This window comes from Chironomus tepperi, unplaced genomic scaffold (assembly GCF_022539635.2).
Source record: "Chironomus tepperi strain 1889 unplaced genomic scaffold, CSIRO-AGI_Ctep_v1 contig_196, whole genome shotgun sequence".
NCBI classification, from domain to species: Eukaryota; Metazoa; Arthropoda; class Insecta; order Diptera; family Chironomidae; genus Chironomus; species Chironomus tepperi.
Window position 1 is genome coordinate 2,739,211 of NW_027226318.1, and position 19,830 is coordinate 2,759,040.

Consider the following 19,830-nt stretch of genomic DNA (forward strand, 5'->3'; position numbering starts at 1 on the left):
ATGAAAAAAGTTTATTTGAACATGTGTTTATAATTCCTCTCTGAATAATGCAAATGTTTGTGAGAAATTATCAAGTTTTTGTAGCCATGCTTAAATAAATAAATATTTTAGTCCAAATTAGAGCAGTAATTTGAGTTTTTGTGGATTAATTGTCTACAATTTGATAATTTATGGGTAATTTTGAAGTTCTTGTCGATATTATTATTGAATAGAATCCATTAGAAGACGACACTAATTCGTCAGTTTACGGACGACCTACTAATTCAGTGTTGGCCACACTTTTCTGTGCATCGACACACTAGTGTGACACGACTTGTCACTTGAGCTAGGACACATCACAAACATGATACACGGCATGACACATTAGTGTGACACGCTTTAACACTAGCAAAACACACAAGTATGGCACGACATGTCACACTACTGTACCACAACATGCCACTGGAATGTTACACTTGTGTGCCATGACATGTCACTAGCATGTCACACTGCTGTGCCACATTTATGTGTCACGACATGTCAATACTATGACACAAGTGTATCGCAACACAATGTGGACAACATTGCATTAGATCAATCGTTAAACTAGGTGCTATAAAATATTTACTACCTTTCTTACTACTTTTTTGGGAATAATATAAACTATTACGAAACTCGAGAAAAATTTACTCCCTGTTTACATAAGTTAATTTATTTAATACTGCTTTTTTTAACCTTATAAACAATCATAAAAAGATAATTGGTAATTAGAATTAGAATACAAAAGAATCGTGACTTTTAAAAGCCATATAATTTAATTGTTGGTTTTCCATACGAAGTTACAAGTTGGCTAGAAAGTAATCATTAAAGCGAATGACTAGATGATTTATTGGATCTAACATTTAACATGAAAAATTGGTGTAGGAAGTCATGGAATAGGAAAATTTTTGAAATTTTATTGGTTGTTTGTCTTCTTTTGAATGGGATATATAGTGGGGTCGGTTGGATATGACGTCTAATTTTGAAGTTAGGATATTGGTAAAGTTACACATCAAGTTACTGTCATTATATGATACAGTATATCGATGCGGACAAAGAATTTGTACAAAGCAGGTGTCAAAGTCAACAACAGTTGGATAGAAGGTACAACCAAACCCTCAGAATCCCTTTTTGACACTATATGCCATTAGAGTACGACCCATTCTAATCTATTGAAACAAAAAAACTTTAAAATTTGCATTGTAAGCGCTTACTACATTAATCGAAACCGCACAGCTAAGTTTATTTTATAGTCCATTTAATCGCGAATCATGCCTGCTAGTCATGATCAAACAGTCTAACTTAAAGTCTAATAAAAGTATTACTATGTCATTCTCATTTTTAATTTACAAAGAGAAGAATCGAATGGTCATGATTATTAGTCATGATTTAAATATTCTACCATTTATGGCACATTGTGTCATGTGCTGGTTGTGTATATGAGGAACTTATTTACTAATCTTTTTATTTTGAGTGAATTTTGAATGAAAGATGAGAAATTGTAAAAGATTATAAAAATTTCTCATATCCCACTCATGTTGTTGACTTGGATGAGATACACGTGCTTGAAAATTTTTTGTGATTTGCTGGCAGTTTTGAGACATTGATGTAATATTTTTTACATTTGGGGAATTTTTGAAACAATATGGGAAATTAGGTGAATTGGTTTGGGCTTGATCATACATCATGTCAATTAGAAATGAGTGGGTTGAAGCCAGGGATGGAGGTCTTTAGGGTCTGATACTATCAAGTATCGGTTAATCGAACATCAATTTGGTCTCAAACTACCATGACTCTAGCATGTATAGGTTTAAGTTCGGTATCATGCCACAGTCACATCGACCTGATGTCGGATTTTAGATCGAGCATATTATTGCCAAAATGACAAAATAAGATTCGAACCTAGGACAGCTGGGATTCCCAAATCATGAAACCTTTCTGCTACCAAGCCAATTAAGCATTTAACTCTACATAAGGAATGCTTTCATATAGTTCATGTAAATTGTGTTTCTCTTCTACAAAAATAATACATTTCCATGCATGACCATTCTATTACATCCCAGTTCATCAAAGAAAAGTGCTCAAAAAGTCAATTGTTATTTCCCCAAAGAAATCTCCTCAATCATAGACAACAAAAAGTTGTTAAATGACTAAAGCAGAGGATTAAAATTTTTCTTAGTCCACTCTCCTAACGACCATCGTAAATCTCAATGGCAATTTAGTGCGATTAATATACTTGTATGTATGCAATACGCATTTCTTCTTCATTTACTTTACAAACTCCACTCTGTCTCTATTTCATTCCTCTCCATCTTTTTCTCGGGCTGCGTATAAACATTTATTTTTCTCTCTTTTTTTATTCTCGTTATTTACTGAAAAGAATATGAATTTTTTCCTCAAAAAAATAACAAAAGTTCAACGATCGCTTCATGTGAATCAAAATAATTTTTTTAATCAATTCGTATATTTTCATTTTTCTTCTTCTTCTTCTCAGTCTTGCTCACTCTCAGTATGTCTTGAATTTATGCATATAAGACTGAGATATGGATCAGTTTCCATAAACTATGCTAGTTCTTTTTTTTTTGCTGATCAAAGCTAGTAACTTGTTGAAAAATTAAAATTAGGAGGCGACATTTCTGAACTTTTTATGTCAATTTTCTTCTTATTTCTGTTCGTTCTTTATCTTTCGCAATTGTTGCAAGACTAGTCAGATAAATTTTCTGCTTTATTATTTGGTTGACTGACTAAGGCGCATTATTTTTATTTTTGGATGGGCTGAGATTTTATGGATTTTTTTTTTGCTTGCTAACGTACATGATACTGCGAAATTTCTGAATCTTATCTCTTAAGAAATTGAATCGCAAATCTAATAAAAATTCCCCGAGTCACGTAATCTATTTCTGTTTATAGGTAGATTATTTCTCTTGTGAATTCCTTTAAATCAAAATTGTATTATTTTTTTTGGAAATGATTGAAATTTAAATTTTTTTTGACATGTGAATATGGAATTAGGTCTGGGATTCCATACAGGCAATTCAATTATTTTTTAACGCTTTCTTAGAATTTAAATTATTTTTTGAATTTTTTCTCACTTCAAAACTTTAATCTTGAACAAAAAGGTTTAGACTTTGAATTTATAGCTCCTGATAAGTTTAAAGTGAGTAAAAAAGTGGCACACATTAAGTATTTAATACTTTGAGCTTGAAAAATGTGTTTTTGTCTGCTAATTTCATCATTTCTGTGTAAATTGCATGAAAAACTTTTGTAAACAAACCAAATTCCAATTAAAAAACAAAAATATCAGCCAATATTGAATTCCCAAAGTGGGATTGCAAAAATTGCATCGTTGCCAGAATGAGAAATGTGCTAGAAATGATGTGCATCGTATAGTATATTGAGCTGACTAATACTGTGATGATATCTCATGCTTGCAAATTTATATATATATTCGAAATGAAAGAGAAGAATGAAAAAGAATAACAAATGAAAAATTAAATCCTCAAGACATTCATTTCTCATGGGGAGATTCTCATTCATCTCTCTCGCAAATCTGTCGATAATGTATGTGATAACAAATTTATATTAAAGCATTCAGATACATACAATGTGCGTGTGTGTATGTATGCTTTAACATCCATAATATGAGTAAGCAAATTTTGTGTACACATGAGGCGGAAGGAGTTCCAAAAAAATAAAGAAGAAAATAAGTAAATATTTCATATCGTTTTGTATCTAGTCGGGGTAAAAACAAGGAACAAAGAGAAAAAAATGACTGAGATTGTAAGCGATAAGATTTCTCTGTATGAGAATAAACACAGAATAATACATAATTTATCACAGCACGTATTACAAAAAAAAAAAAAATATCGTAATTAGTTTGTGTAATGATTTATTTGTTAAACGCGATAGAGTTGCGATAAGATATTAAGAAAGGGATGTATATATGCATAGATACAATATGCACAATCACGTAAACACCTTTTGCGATGATGACAAATGCTTACACTCTAGCAAATGTCTTATCGATTTTTTTTCTTTCTTTTCTTTCTTTCACTCGATAGCTATGTTTGGGCTGACGACGTGTTCGTGCACAGGTTTTCAATTTTCCTTTTTCAGCTTTTTTTTATAGATGAAAATTTTACAAAACTATAGGAAAAAGGAAGAACGGCTTTATTTAAGCTGTTAAGCATGCAATTAAGACGCATTTCCTGTTTTTGATGAATTTCAAGGTTAAGGTTATTTTCAAGGTCACGAGAATTATTTGAAAAATTTGTGGGATTCTCATGAAAATTAGCTTAAAATTAGTTTATTAAATTATTGAAGATTCAAATTCACCAAAATTTTAACGGTTTTCAAAAATTTGAACTTTTAACGGTTTTCAAAATTTTGAATTTTAACGGTTTTCATAAATTTGACATTTGGTTGGTTTTGAACATTTTTAATATCATAACGTTTTCAAAAATTTTGAAATTTTAATGAATTTCAAAAAATTTGAACTTTTGACGACTTTTTGAATTTCTTGAACTAATTAAACTGTTCAATCATAAATCTTCCAAACTCTAACAAGCTATCCCACAACACTTAATAACTCACACTCAAAACTAATTTGTTTTTTAGATATTTTCGCGCCAAAAAGTTATTTCTTCAAGATTTTTTCGATTGAGAAATTTCAGAAAAAGATATTTCTCATCATGAATTGTTAAATTCCATTTCGTAGCATCACTGGATTTATCTCTAATGTGTTCTTTGCAGTCTTTACTCCTCCAATTGAATGGAAAAACTTTTCATTTTAATCAAAATATTCAAATAAATTTATGGAGAATAGGCATTTGGATAGAATTGAAAAATAGAGTGAGAGAGAAAGAGCGAAAACATTTTATGGTAAATTGAATTTATAGAGATGAATACAAATTGATAGATTTATTTGAAATTTCATTAATCCAAAGACATTCTTCAATGTTCCTTGGCGCAAACGCGCTAAAAATTGACGGAACAATATCTTAATAATAATAAAAATTATACCTGATAGAACGGTATATCTTTATCTCTAAATCTTTCACTAACTTCTTTTAATTGAAATTGAATGGAAGAAGCGGCATAGAAAGAATCTAATGACAAAACTTTCTTCTTCTTTTGTCGTCTTCGTACTCAGTCGCAGAAGAAAGGCACAGCAGAATAAAAAAATATATGAAATAATGCTAGAAAAAGAAATAAAAAGCAATTTTGAATATATCTCGACAGGAAAATAGATAAAAATGTAAAAATTGGAAATTGGCCGCTTTCATGTTTTGCTGACGACATAAAACGTCAAAAAACGAGGCGCAAAAAAAACTGTTTTCAAACACAGAAAAATACTGTGCATTAAAAATAGACATTTTATTTTATTTTGAAGGAGGCGAGAATGAGCATGAAGAGTATAAATGAATTTTTATGTGAAAAATCAATCAATAATAAATGAGTAAAAGTTATCAATGTTTGTCATTATGGTCTTATAGAAATTCCATTCTTGACGCCTTCATGGATGAGCTGATGAGATAAACATCTTCATTTTTGGATTGATTATAAATTTTTATTGATATTTTTTCAATTTCACAATCCAATAAAATGTCAAGGTTTGGAAATTGAAAATTTTTGAATTCTGAAAAACCGTTAAAATTTTGAATTTCAAGAAACCGTTATAATTTTTGAACTTCAAAAGATGATTAAAATTTCAAATCTAAAAAACCGGTAAAATTTTGAACCTTAAAAACAGATTCAATTTTTCGAGTTAAAATAAATAAATAAAATCGAGTTCAAAATAAATTGAAATTTTTGAATCTTAAAAAACCGTTGAAATTTTTGAACTTCAAAAGTGTTCATGTCTAACAATAAATTGACAACAATACATATAGACCATGTGACTGCAGCAATCACGTGACAGTAAATACGTCAAAAAGTCTTTTATGACGAAGTATATCCAATAACTTTCAAACCAATTTATCAGCAATCAGAATGCATTTAAACTTCATAACTTTTTAGGGCAAAATGCAATTATCTTATCGCACCGAGACAAGTCCATTAAGAGTTGTACATTCGTATGATAAGTGAACGTCGTCAACAAAAAATAGTTAATGAGATTGGGGAATATAAAGAGGCATAGAAAATGAAGAATGTAATGTAGAGAATGATTGATAATCGTTTAAACCCCCTTAATTGTGTGACTACTTTTTTCTGCTTGAAAAATATTGACAATTTGAAGATTTTATGGCATGACTTTTTATTGCCAGGCATTATAATTTAGTTCTTTTGCAAAAAAAAAGTCAATATTTTGTTACATTTTGTGCCTGAATCGGAAGGGATAATAAAATTTTACTCAAGTGGACCGAAACATTTGTAAATAAACTTTGTGTACCGAATGTCTACAAGACAAGTCGAATATTCATTGTACTTGTTTAGGAGCTATTGAGTAAATATCTCGAAGAAATGTCTGGACAAGACAACAATTCATGCCCGCCCGTTGAAGATGATCATTTCATTTTATTGGATAGAATTAAAATCGAGGAGATATTAAATGACATATTACTATTTGTTACGACCTATCTAGTAGCTAATGATTCTTGAAATTCCTGTTTTAATGAACTTGGAAATTCTTCAGTCGTAATATTTCATTTTGCTGTGCTTAATGTGATTTAATCTTTATGATTTCTTATTGAAGGAATTGAGGATGAGCAAAGAATGTTCAATTTATTTGATTTTTATGTACTGGATCTTGTTTTGAAGAGGCATTTTGGCAATTTAATGAATTTTTGGCATTTTCATTCGCATTTTACAAGATGCAGTAAGTAAATAATGAAATTTTTTCATTCTGGATCTTTCTTTTAACATAATTTTGTCAAATTTGGCAAGTTCAATGCTTAATAATCGACATTTTACAAGATCCAGAGATTAGTTTAGTCTAAAATTCATTTAAAATTCTTCCAGTTTAAGCAATACAATGAAATTTGACAGAAATCTCAAAACTGCCTATAATCTCAACATCTGACCCCAGTTCAAGGACTCAACAGCACAGAAAACAGATGAAAATAATAAGATTTTATGATCCAGCAGAATTTTTACTCTCGATAAATTACAAATCTACTTTAAATTCAGATTCTAGGCTGGAATTTTCAGGACAACTTTAATAAAAGTAATAAAAAATGTCCATAAAAATGATATAGATACGCACCGAGGGTGTGAGCCTTGCTTGATAACACCACCAACTGTTTTATGATGCTTTGATTGTACATTTTACAATAATATTTATGAATACTTTATATATATCACAATGTAATTTTTTATGACCGAAATATAGTTAATGGCATTTTATAGCTGAGGTACCATACAGTATAATAGCACCAAACTTTATAATTGAAGTAAAAAAAAGAAAGGAAAGAGATCTGAAGCAGGAAAGCTTACTTTTAATGACAAATCAATAAATTTTTAATTACGTTGAAAGCTTTTAACAGAAAAAAAGACGTTAAATTGAATAGAATTAGTAATGATCCTAAGTCATTGTCTTCGTCCACAATTTACTTTGTCAATTTCTTTTAATGAATCAACAGAAAAACGTGTACGAAGTATACACATATACTGTATGTATATAAATAGCTGAGGACAATGTCAACAATGTGCCCATTTTCCCTGCATATATTATATCTCTTTCTTTTGCTATACCGAATATATATATAAAAAAAAAGGAATTTTTATTACAACAAGACAAAAAAAACTGAATTTCTCACCCCAAGCTGAATAGAAGCCCATTACACATAGTCATGTACATACGAAAGGTAATAATGAAAATGAAATGAAATTTAGTGGAAAGGCTTAGAATTGACAGCTATTAACTCACCTATTCCCTTGTGTTTTCCTACTATTACCACCCCTTGAAAATTTCCTACTCGTCACCGATGTTGTTCTAAGTTTCGACGTTTCAAGCGGAACGGGTAAACTAGTTGCATATCCATGCTCTTGTTCTGTAATGGGAATTAAAAAAAAAAAAAATAAATTTTTTTAATCACGAAAATCAAAAAATTTATGTGATGGTCGACTTTTAATAATGAATTAAAAAATAGTTGAATATGGAAATGAATAGTTCTTGTGTACACTGTATAAGGGAGAAAGAGAGATTACAATGTAAACGAGCAAATGGAAAAAGCCATTAAAATAAATTTTATAACATATCTTTCTGCGATAAGAAAGAAATATTCTGACTTTAATGTACAATATACACAATAAACTAACTTACATAATTCAAAGTGGAACCCCCGAAAAAAAATAGAATAAATAAAATAAAACAATATAAATATTCTTAAAAAAAGTGGAAAATTGTCGAAAGCTGTTTGATGTTGGCGCATTTTATGACTTCAAGTGTTACTTAATGTTCCTATTACATTAATTTCTTTATCAGCTGTTTACAAGAGATGCGAATATTCTGAATATTTTAAAAATATGAGATTTAAGCAATCATTTAAATGCGAAAGTCAATATTTAAGTTAAGAAGATGCAAAAGAGTCTATACAAATGACGCAAAAATTTAAATTATCAGTTAAATGACGCAAAACCTGATTTTTGATCTAAAAACTCAAGTTGGACTCTTTTGAGTAAAAAATTAATTTCAATAAAAATTGACACAAAAATCAAAGTAGACTGAAAATTTTACGTAAATTTCCAGTCGAGTTGACTTTTATTGATTTTAGTCGATTGCGTGACTCTAAAATTGAGACAGAATATCCTTGCAAATTAATTTCAAATCCAATAATCGTTAAATAATTTCCAACTGCTGTAAGTGGATTATTAAAACAATATATGCAACATTCTATAAAGAATTCACAACTTTCCTGCACTCTAGTACAGAAAAATCGACTCTCGGTCAGTCTATAAACACACATAAAGTCCTTCATTTCAAAACACAACACGATAAACGTGATACATGATATAAGGAACAAGGAATTGTTTATTCTAATTCCATTTTTCTTTCCTATCGCTCCTGTATATTCTTATGAAGCAATTGTAATCGTGAAAATATAGAAATGTTTGTTATGCATAATAAAATATTATTCTAATTAACAAATAATTGGATATTTGTCTATCTAGCGCTAAGCTAGCTCCGTCTCATTCTCACTCATGTGTAACTTATCGCTGTACGCGTATGCATGTTCAAACAATGACTTTATAGAAGAATTTAATTATCTACAATATTTTCTTTTATAGAACGATGAATATTGATGCAATTTGAATATTTTTTATGTATTTGGTAATTGTTAAGTAGGCTATTAATGGAGAAATGTTTATTTTCAATATTTTAAGTGTCTCTAGTCATGATTACAGTATGTAGAAATAATGTTACCCAATATTAAAAATCTTTTACTAAGTTAGGGTCAATTTCTATGCAAATATTGTCAGAACTAAAAGTCCATTAACCTCAAACAGTTACAGAAACTTTTCTTTTTGCTGCTTATCAATTTCATCTATCGACTGTACAATCTGGTAAAAACTACTTGCTGGAAATTTATGTGTTCAATTATTTCAAGCAACTTGTTCGACGATATCCAGAGAAGAAAATATCACTATCCATGGTTTAAATGAAACGTCTGTTCGTTATCGCAGTGTGTCTCATAGAATAGAATTTATGGTTCCGGTCAGTAGCCCATATGTCTGACACTTTCACCAATGATTTTTTATAACGGTCAGGCTATCGTTCTAAACTAACTACTGGCGATTATATCCTTATGGAAGTGGTCTTGTGGATGTCAACTAGCAATAGTTAACAATTCCATAGAGAAATTAAGTTTATTGGCTTAGTCTCACGAAACTCATATTTAAACAGTCAATTCATATGACTAGATACACTCCACCAACATCATGAATTACAATCTCACCTACTGTAAATGTAGAAATGAAAACTTAAAACATTCATACATACACTGATTATCTAAATTTATTAATTTATTCTAACTTCTGTATTTGAAGCTTCAAAATAACAAATTTGTGAACTTATATGGTATAAATAAATTTTTTCGTATCTGGAATTTTAATTCTGTTGGACTTTCTGACGCTCGCATGTATTCATTTAAGGGTCTTCTTCTTTTTTCGTCTAATTTAGATAGCTTAATCAAAATCTGAGTGAAAATTGTAATAACTCAATAGTCCCTTAAAAATTTCATTTCCAATTAGTAGGAAGCCGTCTTTGGTTAAACTATCATCCATTTGTGAATTAATGAATAACTCATTAATCGAGGGGAATGAAGAAGCCGTCAGTTGTTATATATTCTACTTCGCTAGTTAAAAATACTGTTTCAAATGAGAACATCGATATCTATTTGTTGAATTGACGAGCCGACACTTGTTATTAATTAAAAAATTCTATCGGAACTTCGATTTTAGAACGAATTTCGTTCTTATTCACTTTGTATGACTGTCTATTACTTTTATACTGTTTGAGACATCAAAAGATGATGAATTTTATCAATTTGCAATATCGGAAACTGGTTAATTTTAGTACAATAATTAAAAATATCCCGAAAATCCAAATGCAGGGATTGAAACTACGAAAAACTAATTAACACACAAAAAACCATTTGAAAATTCAAATTTAAAAAGTCCGTTGATCCATAAAACTATAAAATGCATGACATAAAAAGCAATTATCGTGATTTCCAGACTAGTTCCTAAATTAGAGACAAAATATGAACATGATTTTACTTCCAATTCAACAGAATCATCCATTCGAAATTGAAACTTGATGTCCACACAGTTATAAACTACCATTCTATTAATTATACATCGTTATGTACATATCACTCTATTCTTTGTAAATGACAACAATTATTTTCTAATTATTCATGACTTCTTCACTTCATATTCTTCGCTTCCACTATTTCTCATCATTGAAGCATTGACATGATATACACATGTTCGTTTGTTAATATGTATCATATAGAAATGAGCATTTTTGAAGCAATGGCATAGAATTACATACATTTAGATGTGTAAAATGTAATAGTCATATGATCGTCATGTGAAGAAATGCATGAAATTATATTTTTATATATTCAGATATTCTCATTCCTCTCCGACTCTCGACTCATTCTTTTTTTTCTCTTGTTAAATTATAATTAAATGCAAATTACTGTTCTGCATACAAGCGAATAAGAGAAAAAAAGAGAGAAAAAAATTATAATGAAATCCCATCTGATACATATTGTGTTGCGGTGTAGATTTGAACACATATGAACGCACAGTAATGTAATGATAAGTATTATTCTTTTTTTTTTCATTACTACTGTTGTTGTTTTTTTGCAGGCTTTTACCACATAATCTGTATAATGTGTAGACAAATTATATCTATCTGTGGATGTATACATTCTATTCGTTACATGTGTGACATTTTCTTGTCATTGAAATATCATGAGTATATAAACATGTTCTTCTTTTCTTCTTGCATTACACTTTAAAAATATTTTATACATTATATATCCCCCAATCTACGTAATCGTGTATTTTCTTTCTTTTCCTATCTATATTTTTGGAAGACTTTCTGTTCCCTGTGCAAAGTCATGCAAAATATACGTAATACTAGAAGGAAAAGTTTTTTTGGGAAGTTCGAAGGCTGAGATGCAGCTTTACTAGTGAAGTATACAATTTCTGGTTCAATGAAGATCAGGTGGAGTTTATTGACTTTTAAGAATTCATTAAAATTGGTTTAGTTGTGTAATTAATGAGAAAATATCTCAAATATCAATTTTGGTAAGTAATAAAAATTTAACGACTTTTTGAAATTTAAATTATGAGCAATGTCGGCCCTTTAAAGTCATAGTTTTGTCCCTTTGACAAAAACATTTTGTTTTCACACTTTTTCATCATTTAAAGAGAAATAATAGTTCTGAAGCACAAAAACATCGTATAGCATTGCAAACAGCAATAACTAGTGAAATTCATCATCCAAATCATCAAAACTCACGAACAAATCCATCAACATCAAAACGGTAAGATTATTTCTCATTCTTAATGTCTTAATCAACATATTGTCTCACCATTCAGTAAATCAGTCAAAATGATGACAAAAAAGAGCACTCAGCTCGTATAAATTTGCATTAAAACTTTTCCTTGTGCGATGAAAAATGATAAGATATTTACCGAAACAAGAACAACACAGTATGTTTCATCGATTTAGTTTTACTGCATCAAATGATGATAATGATGATGATGCTTACAAAATGTATACCATAAACCATCATCATTATTATTATCATAGGAAGCAAATTTAGTCAGATTTTTAGTGAATACATAAAGTATAAAATAAAGTAATGTAATATGGAAAATAGAAAATAAGAAGATGAAGCAAAGAGAGAGAGAAGCAGTCAAAGACGAAGGAATAAGTAATGAAGGTAATATAGTGGCTATATATTATACGACATGTACACAATAAATGAAAGGTCCGGATATGAGGCCCTCGTCTACTCCGTGACTGCTTGATGGTTCGCTGCATCTCCATTTATTTGGATAATTTATTTTAATTTTCATGAATAAGGGCTCATGTCAGCAAAAGAAGAAAAGTATCAATCACTTTATGGACGAGACAAATAATCGTTAATAGCCTTAAATGCAGTCCTTTTCTTGTGTGCATGTAAATAGCAAAAGCATAAACTGAATGAATGGATGAAATATTATTGGGGTCCGAAAAAAAAGGCACTTCGTCAATCATTCAAAGACATTTTTAGTCAGTCACTCATTCAGTGATGAGGAACATAAACAAGAAGTAAACAATTCAATTCATAAAGGAAGTCATTTTTCAAATAGAATAAACTTTTTATATTCAAGACAAAAAATTATTCCTCACGATGATCATGATTATTCCAATAAATATTACAAGCGGACATTGGACGAAGAAAACAAAAAATGAAAAGTAACTTAAGTAAGGCGAATGGCTTTGTTGCTTGTTATTTACTTATCGTACTTTAAATGACTGACTAATTGAAAATCAAGTCTTTCACAATAAGTCATTTAAACGCATATGTAATGAATTATTGTACTTGTTTAGCTGTTCTTAGCACTTTTTGGCACAGAAAAATGTGATGTTTGACTCATTTTGACAGCTCATTTTGAAGTTGATTTACTAGGGTCGATTTAACTACAGTCAGGCAATTTGTAAATGTTTAAATATGCAGAAAGGACAGGGAGAAATTTAATGACACACGGATTTATGGGTAAAAAGAGGATTTGTTTGTTAAGAAACTTAAAATTTTGAGGAATTTATAATCTGAAGATGCGAAATTATGATGTAAAATTGAGGTCTAGCTCAGATTGCTCTCAGTAATAATCAGAGGTTATTAATAGAAGGTTATCAAAGCTAATAAACTTAGTGACTTGAGATTTATTGCATTTTCATTTGGAAGGTGACTTAAAAATAGAAATTTCTAGAAAGTTTGGAAGTAAACAAGCTTTGGAATGACGCAGAAATTTTAAAATGAAGCAAATTTTTTGAAAAGGATGCAAACATTTCAAAATGAAGCAAAATTCAAATTGAAACAAATATTTTGAAAAGATGCAAAAATTTATGAATATTTGCATCTAAAAGAAGCAGGAAATGCAGTTAAAATTTAAATAAAAATCCACCGTTATTTCTCAAATGCGCCTACAATAGAGTTCATCAAACTACTTTACTAATATTTCCTTCTTATTCATTTTGTCTTTTTGTAGTTTCTTTCTTCCAAGTAAATAACACCTACATGGCACTGCTAAATGTTTCTCATTTCAATAATTTTTCTTACAGTTTTCATTTCTTCTTTTTTTGGGTCTTAAGCTCTTAAAATGTAAAAGAGACGACACATTACTGAATTGGGCACGAAAGCAGATGAAACGCACCGAATATTTGCTTATATTTTTACCATTGTGTAAACTTTTACGCAAGCAAATTTTTTTTTATCCATCCATTCTCACTCCGCTGTGCTTCATTCCCTGTTTTGTTTAATTAATTTATGTAAAATTAACTGTACAAATTTTCTTTCACTGTGTGTTTGCGAGGTTTTGCTATATTATTTTTTTTTCCAAAGCTATTCGAGTCCAACAATCGTAAAATTGTTTATTTCTCTTCGCAGCAGTTCTCTTTTATTTTTTTACAACTTAGTGTTTGAATAAAACAGAAAAACAGTGTGGAGTTCAGCTCGAGTGAAATTTCAAAGTATTCTTTATTTTGGGAGGAAATTAGTGGATTTTAATTTGAAAAATATTCAAATGAGAAATTTTATGTCTGCCTTTTGTTTAGTCGCTTCCCTCTTCCATAATATTCTACTACTACTACTTTTTTTGATTGCCTATAGTAATTGCCGTAATTGTTTAACTTAAGCGATGAGAAATGATGTAAATAGAGAATCCATAAGAGCAGAGCACATGAGACTACCACCGGCTTTACAAATATTTGATGTGGATACCGACAATTCACCAAATATACCATACGTCTCTAATCGATTAACCAAATTTTTTGTTATTTTGTTCTGTAGCAGAGCAACAACATATCAGTGGATATGGGGACTCTCTCTCATTCTCAAACAAAAAGAAATAACATGACAGATGTGTTCGCGCGCGCGAAATCCTTCGTTATATTGTAACCAGCTTTTCACCGCTATACGCTTCGCACCATGTACACAAAACAACAAAATTCTGTGTGCACATTTTAAAAACGCACACACACGCATCGTGGATGGATATAATAATAATAATTCTGTAAAGGTCACATTGTAAATGCTGTTGCTGCTGCTGTTACTGTTGTTTGTCTATTATAAATATCAAATGGATTGTGATCAAACGAAAAGCAGACCCAGGAATACAATGAGCGAGGGGGAAACAGAATTGAATTGAATAAAAATATATAAAAGATATGAAAATCACATACACCATCGTACATACGTCTCTCTCCTCTCATCTCCTCTTTCTTCTTCTTATTTCTCTATTGCATTCGATTTGGTTGTTTACATAAATTTTTTTATTATATTCTTCAGTACGATCGGGCTCTTGTTTATGCTTCTAACGGCTCTGACTCTGGATTTTTCATTATAAAGATGTTGTTGTTGTTTTTACTTGTAAGCGCAATAAAACAAAATTTGTGTGTATCTATTTCCGTATATATTATAATATAATCATTATCATCATCATCTCTCTCGTTGGAATCATCTCAACAAAGAATTTCTAGAATTGTAAACATTTCCCATGTCAAAAAGGCATGTATCGAGTGAAATATTCAAATCGATGCGAAAATTTATTCAAACTAGAGATGTGCTACGTTATGTACACGAGCGGAATCAGCAAAGAACTTTTATGTGAATCTCATAAAGTTCATAAGAGTTATCGGTTGTACAAGAAATGTCAAAAATATAATTTTTAATGTTTGCTATGATGAAAGTCGAAAGAAATTCTAACTGCGCAAAATATTCATAGAAAGTGGACCTTTGAGGTGAATCTTTAAGTCTTTGATAATTTGAATTTTCCCGCACTTTTTAATGATTTGTTTACAACTTGACAAATTGGAATTTCTTTGAATTTGTACACAATTTTGATTGATTTGCTCTACTATAGCAAATTGATTGGTATTGACAGACTGCATTACACTTGATTCACCATTGCTAAACATTCTTACTAGTCAAATTAAGTGAAAATTAGGGAGAAACTGAATTGTAAACAAATGATTGCAATTTCGAATTTTCGAAAATTGATTTCAAGTGGAATTTTGACTTTTTGCACTCATTTGAGCTAGTTTTGAGCCTGGATTAATGTTATTGGTCTTTAATACATTCAATTCATCTGCCTAAAAGTTCAAACAATCAACAAAGGTCCAATTGAGCCAAAATTATGTAGAAATTAAAAAGTAAACAAACTCTTTCGAACTAAATTTTTCGAAAATTGAATTGCAACCTAAATATCATAAAAACTGACATAAATCCCTAATCCCGCAAAAAAATTATATAATCAATGGAGAAAGCAGGAGGAAGCAAAAGCAATTTCTCTTCCACATCCTGTCATATGTGCGTAAAAAGGAAGTTTTTCTGAGAATAGAAAATTTCGTATGTATACGATAGATATGTTACATCGCTCATGCCATTTACATAATTTTCATCTCTGCTGCTCTGTCTTTTATGGTTTTTTTGCAAATTTTTTTTTCCATCATTTCTCGTTCATTCCTTTCGAGATTATACAGAAAAAAAAAATTTAAATTAGATTTTTTAATGTACTGCTTTTCATCAATAAAACAAAATTTTCCATCAATTTTACAGACCCAGCTACATTCAGTTTACTCTGTATACACAAAAAATACATCAGAAAGAGGTAAAAATGTTGGAATGGCAAAAAAATTATTGAATATATCGACATTTTAATGAATACCTTTCAAAGAATCGAGTGGAAGAGAATGAATAAAAAAGCAGCCGTTTTCAGTAGGGCAATCATAAATATTTGACGTGGAAAATGTTTCTCTGATACGAAAATGTACAACAAAAACAAAAATCGTGATCATCATACCCGGCGTTGAAAGGAATATATATGAACTTTTTATTAATAATATTTTGCCCGTCTATTTTTGAGTTTCGTTCACAAATGACTGTAAAAATGTTATTTTGTATTTCTTTCAGCTCTTTAGCATGCTTTCTACTGCGAGGAAAGCTCCAAGACGGCACATTATGTCCAAAACTTTTTGTTTTTATCATAAACCTAAACGTTCACCATGCGATATCGATGAAGATGCTCAAGAACATTTTCGTGTATAACGGGAAAGTTTTCCGGCCGGCATTTCATGCATGCTGGTCATGTGCATGAGTTGGAAGTTTTCCAAGGCGTTATCACAATTTTTCTTTTTTTAACAATTTAACGGATTTTAAATTTTTAAAATTTTAACGAAATTTTCAAATTTGAATTTTTTCTGAATATTCTGTGAAAAAAATATTTTTAACTAGAAATACGTCACAAAAAGTCACCTGACTTATCTACTTCAAGTTATAACTTAGTTATCATTACGAAAATTCATGAAATATCCAGTCAAAACTGCAATCAAGTGTCAAAATTGCAAAAAATTCAAGTGACATAATTGACGTGGGATTAAAAAAAATCTGAAAAATTCAAATTTAAAAAAGCAATCGTTGACATTTTTCTGACTCATTAAAACACATCGAAAAAAAAATAAAAAAATTGTACTTCACACACCATTCAGAATATGAAGCAGCACTCGAAGTAATTTGCGTACGTGACTTTTTTCACCAGCTAAATACACTTTTGATTGAAAATTCAATTAATAACTTTGCTTGGATAATAAGTTAAATGCGCTATTTGATGACCTAACATCAGATGACTTTATTTTCAATATATTCTTATTTCTCGTGAATTGTGGATGAAGATGAGGTACAAAAAAAAATAAGTTTGTAAATGTATATATGGAGAAAAATGTATGTATAAAAAGGCAGGCAGTCAGTGAAAGAAGAAAACTCAAACGTAAACAATAAATGACGCGGGCATTACTCAACCACACGTTAATTTAATCATATGGAATACTCGGCCTAACTCACACAGCTGTACTTGATGTGAACAAAATAAAAATACAATATCAAGTCTTACGGTCGTGAGCACAGAGGAGAAATATTAAGTGGTTATATATACATTTTTTTTTGGGCTCGGCACCAATTATTTTCCAGATTTTTTCGATTCCATTCAGAATATAAAAAAGAATTTCATTAAAAATTGTCTCATCTATCCAGCATAGATGACCCTACAGGATGCATAAAGTCATAAATTTCATTTTTTTACTCCCAGGATGTATGGCGTATTAATTGCCTCTACAATTGCATTTATAGCTTACGCTACATACGAGAGACTTCTTTTATATTCACAATATTCAAACACTTTTGCAAAACAGCTGATAAAGAGTATTTGTGTATAAATATTAAGGCAGCGCCATGTTTGTTTTTCTTCTGTTATTTTTCGCAAATTTTCATTTCCGAAGGACACACAAAAAAATTTTCCACTTTATAGAAATTTTCATTATTTTTTTTTTCGGGGGGTAATATAGTCACAGACGGAATCGTATTTACCTCTCTCACGTCTTTCCAGAAATTCCGCCGCATCAATCAGAAGTGCAATACTCATTTTTACACAAATATTTTATTAAAATTTGCTTCTTTATTTACACACAAATTTTTTTTTTTTCTATTTATATTTTTTAAGATGCTCTGCTGCTGCTTGCTGCTGCTACTTGACGTGTATTTTTATATATTCTCACTTCTTGGCAAAAATTTATTATTTACTTTTATATAATGAATTTTTTTATATTTTTTTTTGCAGGATATACAATATTACAAATATCACTCGACTTACAACCAAAAGAATTTGAAACTTAAAATTAAAACCTTATTATTTCCTTTTTGTGAAGCACTTAAATTTTGAGAGGAGGAATCAAAAAAAAATTTTTTTATTTTTTGTTTTTGTTTTGAAAAAAAAAAATTTTTTTTTGTTATTTTTTTTAATTTTATTGATTTAATGCGATAATGGCTTATAAGCTTAATGGCTGAGCTAGTTGCTGATTCCACTAAGAATTATTTATTAAAAACTTTTTTTTTTTAATTCTCTACGAACAGAAATTTTTTTAGCCGTGTCTATCGAATAGAAAACTGAAATTCAACTGACGTTGTTTTTTAAAAAGCAAAAAGGAAAGGAACAGAAGTAAAGAAAAAAAAATCGAATCGCGAATTGTATGTGAGTCAACAGAAGAGCGGAATGAATTTTGTGAGCAACATGTGATTGTATTTGCGCAACTCCGGCCGAGTTATAGACATTTATACAGTTCTCGCTCGTTGCTCACTCTCTGTGTTTATGTTGTGTGGCATGAGAAATTTTCACGTGACACATGCTGAAAAAAAGAGAATATAGTGGAATGGGGAGGAATGGGATTCTCTGTAAAATTGATGATTTGAGCGCATTTTTTATTACTTTTTTTTTCCTTTACGCAACTACGCACTATGGATGGGAAGCATGAGAGGATTTTTTTTAAGGAGGAAGACTCTATTGATTTTTGGATGATTTAAAAGGAAATGATTGAAATTATTTTTACGGGTCAAAATCAAAGGTTACTTGATAGTTGCTGTGATAAACATTTTGACACTCAATTAATTCCTTTACAGCAACAACAACAAACATTTTCATTTCCTTATAATGACACATTTTTTTTTTTCAGGATGTAAAGTCACTTTAAGGAATGAATGAGTTTCTAGTTCCAATGAGTTTTGGTAATTGCGCATATTTTCTTCGAGTCATTGGGTAGGGTTACATGGAATCAAAAATTTATTATAATCTAGCCACTTATAAGCACCCCTATATGCATAGATATTCAATGAATCCTAAAGAGTTTTATGCTGAAAATTTAGATTGAATTTTTTTATTTTATTCTTTTCATCCCAGAATCTTTTTTTTTTACATCTGGAATGGGTGTTGATATTGTCTAATAAATTTTAAATTTTGTTCTGGATGACGTGGAACTTCCTGTTGGGACTGTTTTTGGTTAATCTATGTATTGCACTTAGTATTGGGACTATATGGTTCCCAACGATAAGACCAATTTCAGGCAGCATCTAAAAGTGGTTAAGGATGCTTTACAAGAAGCCGGTAACTTAGGTATGTATGGAAATATGTACACGGACAAGTAACACCTCTATGGCCAATTGGTTAGTCAACTGACCCCAAAATCGTTGACATTGATAATCTATTGAATAATTGTGAGTTCGATTCCCATCATTAATCAAATTTGATCAAAATTGAATTACA

At 30.1% G+C, this 19,830-nt stretch overlaps 1 protein-coding gene across 1 annotated transcript in view; it reads right to left on the bottom strand.

The window, feature by feature from the left end:
• LOC139089749 (max-interacting protein 1-like) overlaps positions 1-18,370 on the bottom strand; it is a 45,560-nt gene extending 27,190 nt beyond the window's left edge. Inside the window, exons 1-2 of the mRNA XM_070639347.1 lie at positions 18,105-18,370; positions 7,886-8,009 (exon numbers count right to left, since the gene is read on the bottom strand). Coding sequence (XP_070495448.1) covers positions 7,886-8,009; positions 18,105-18,159 — 179 coding nt within the window. The 5' untranslated portion in view covers positions 18,160-18,370. The remainder of the gene's footprint in view (positions 1-7,885; positions 8,010-18,104) is intronic.
• Between the last annotated feature and the right edge of the window lie 1,460 nt (positions 18,371-19,830).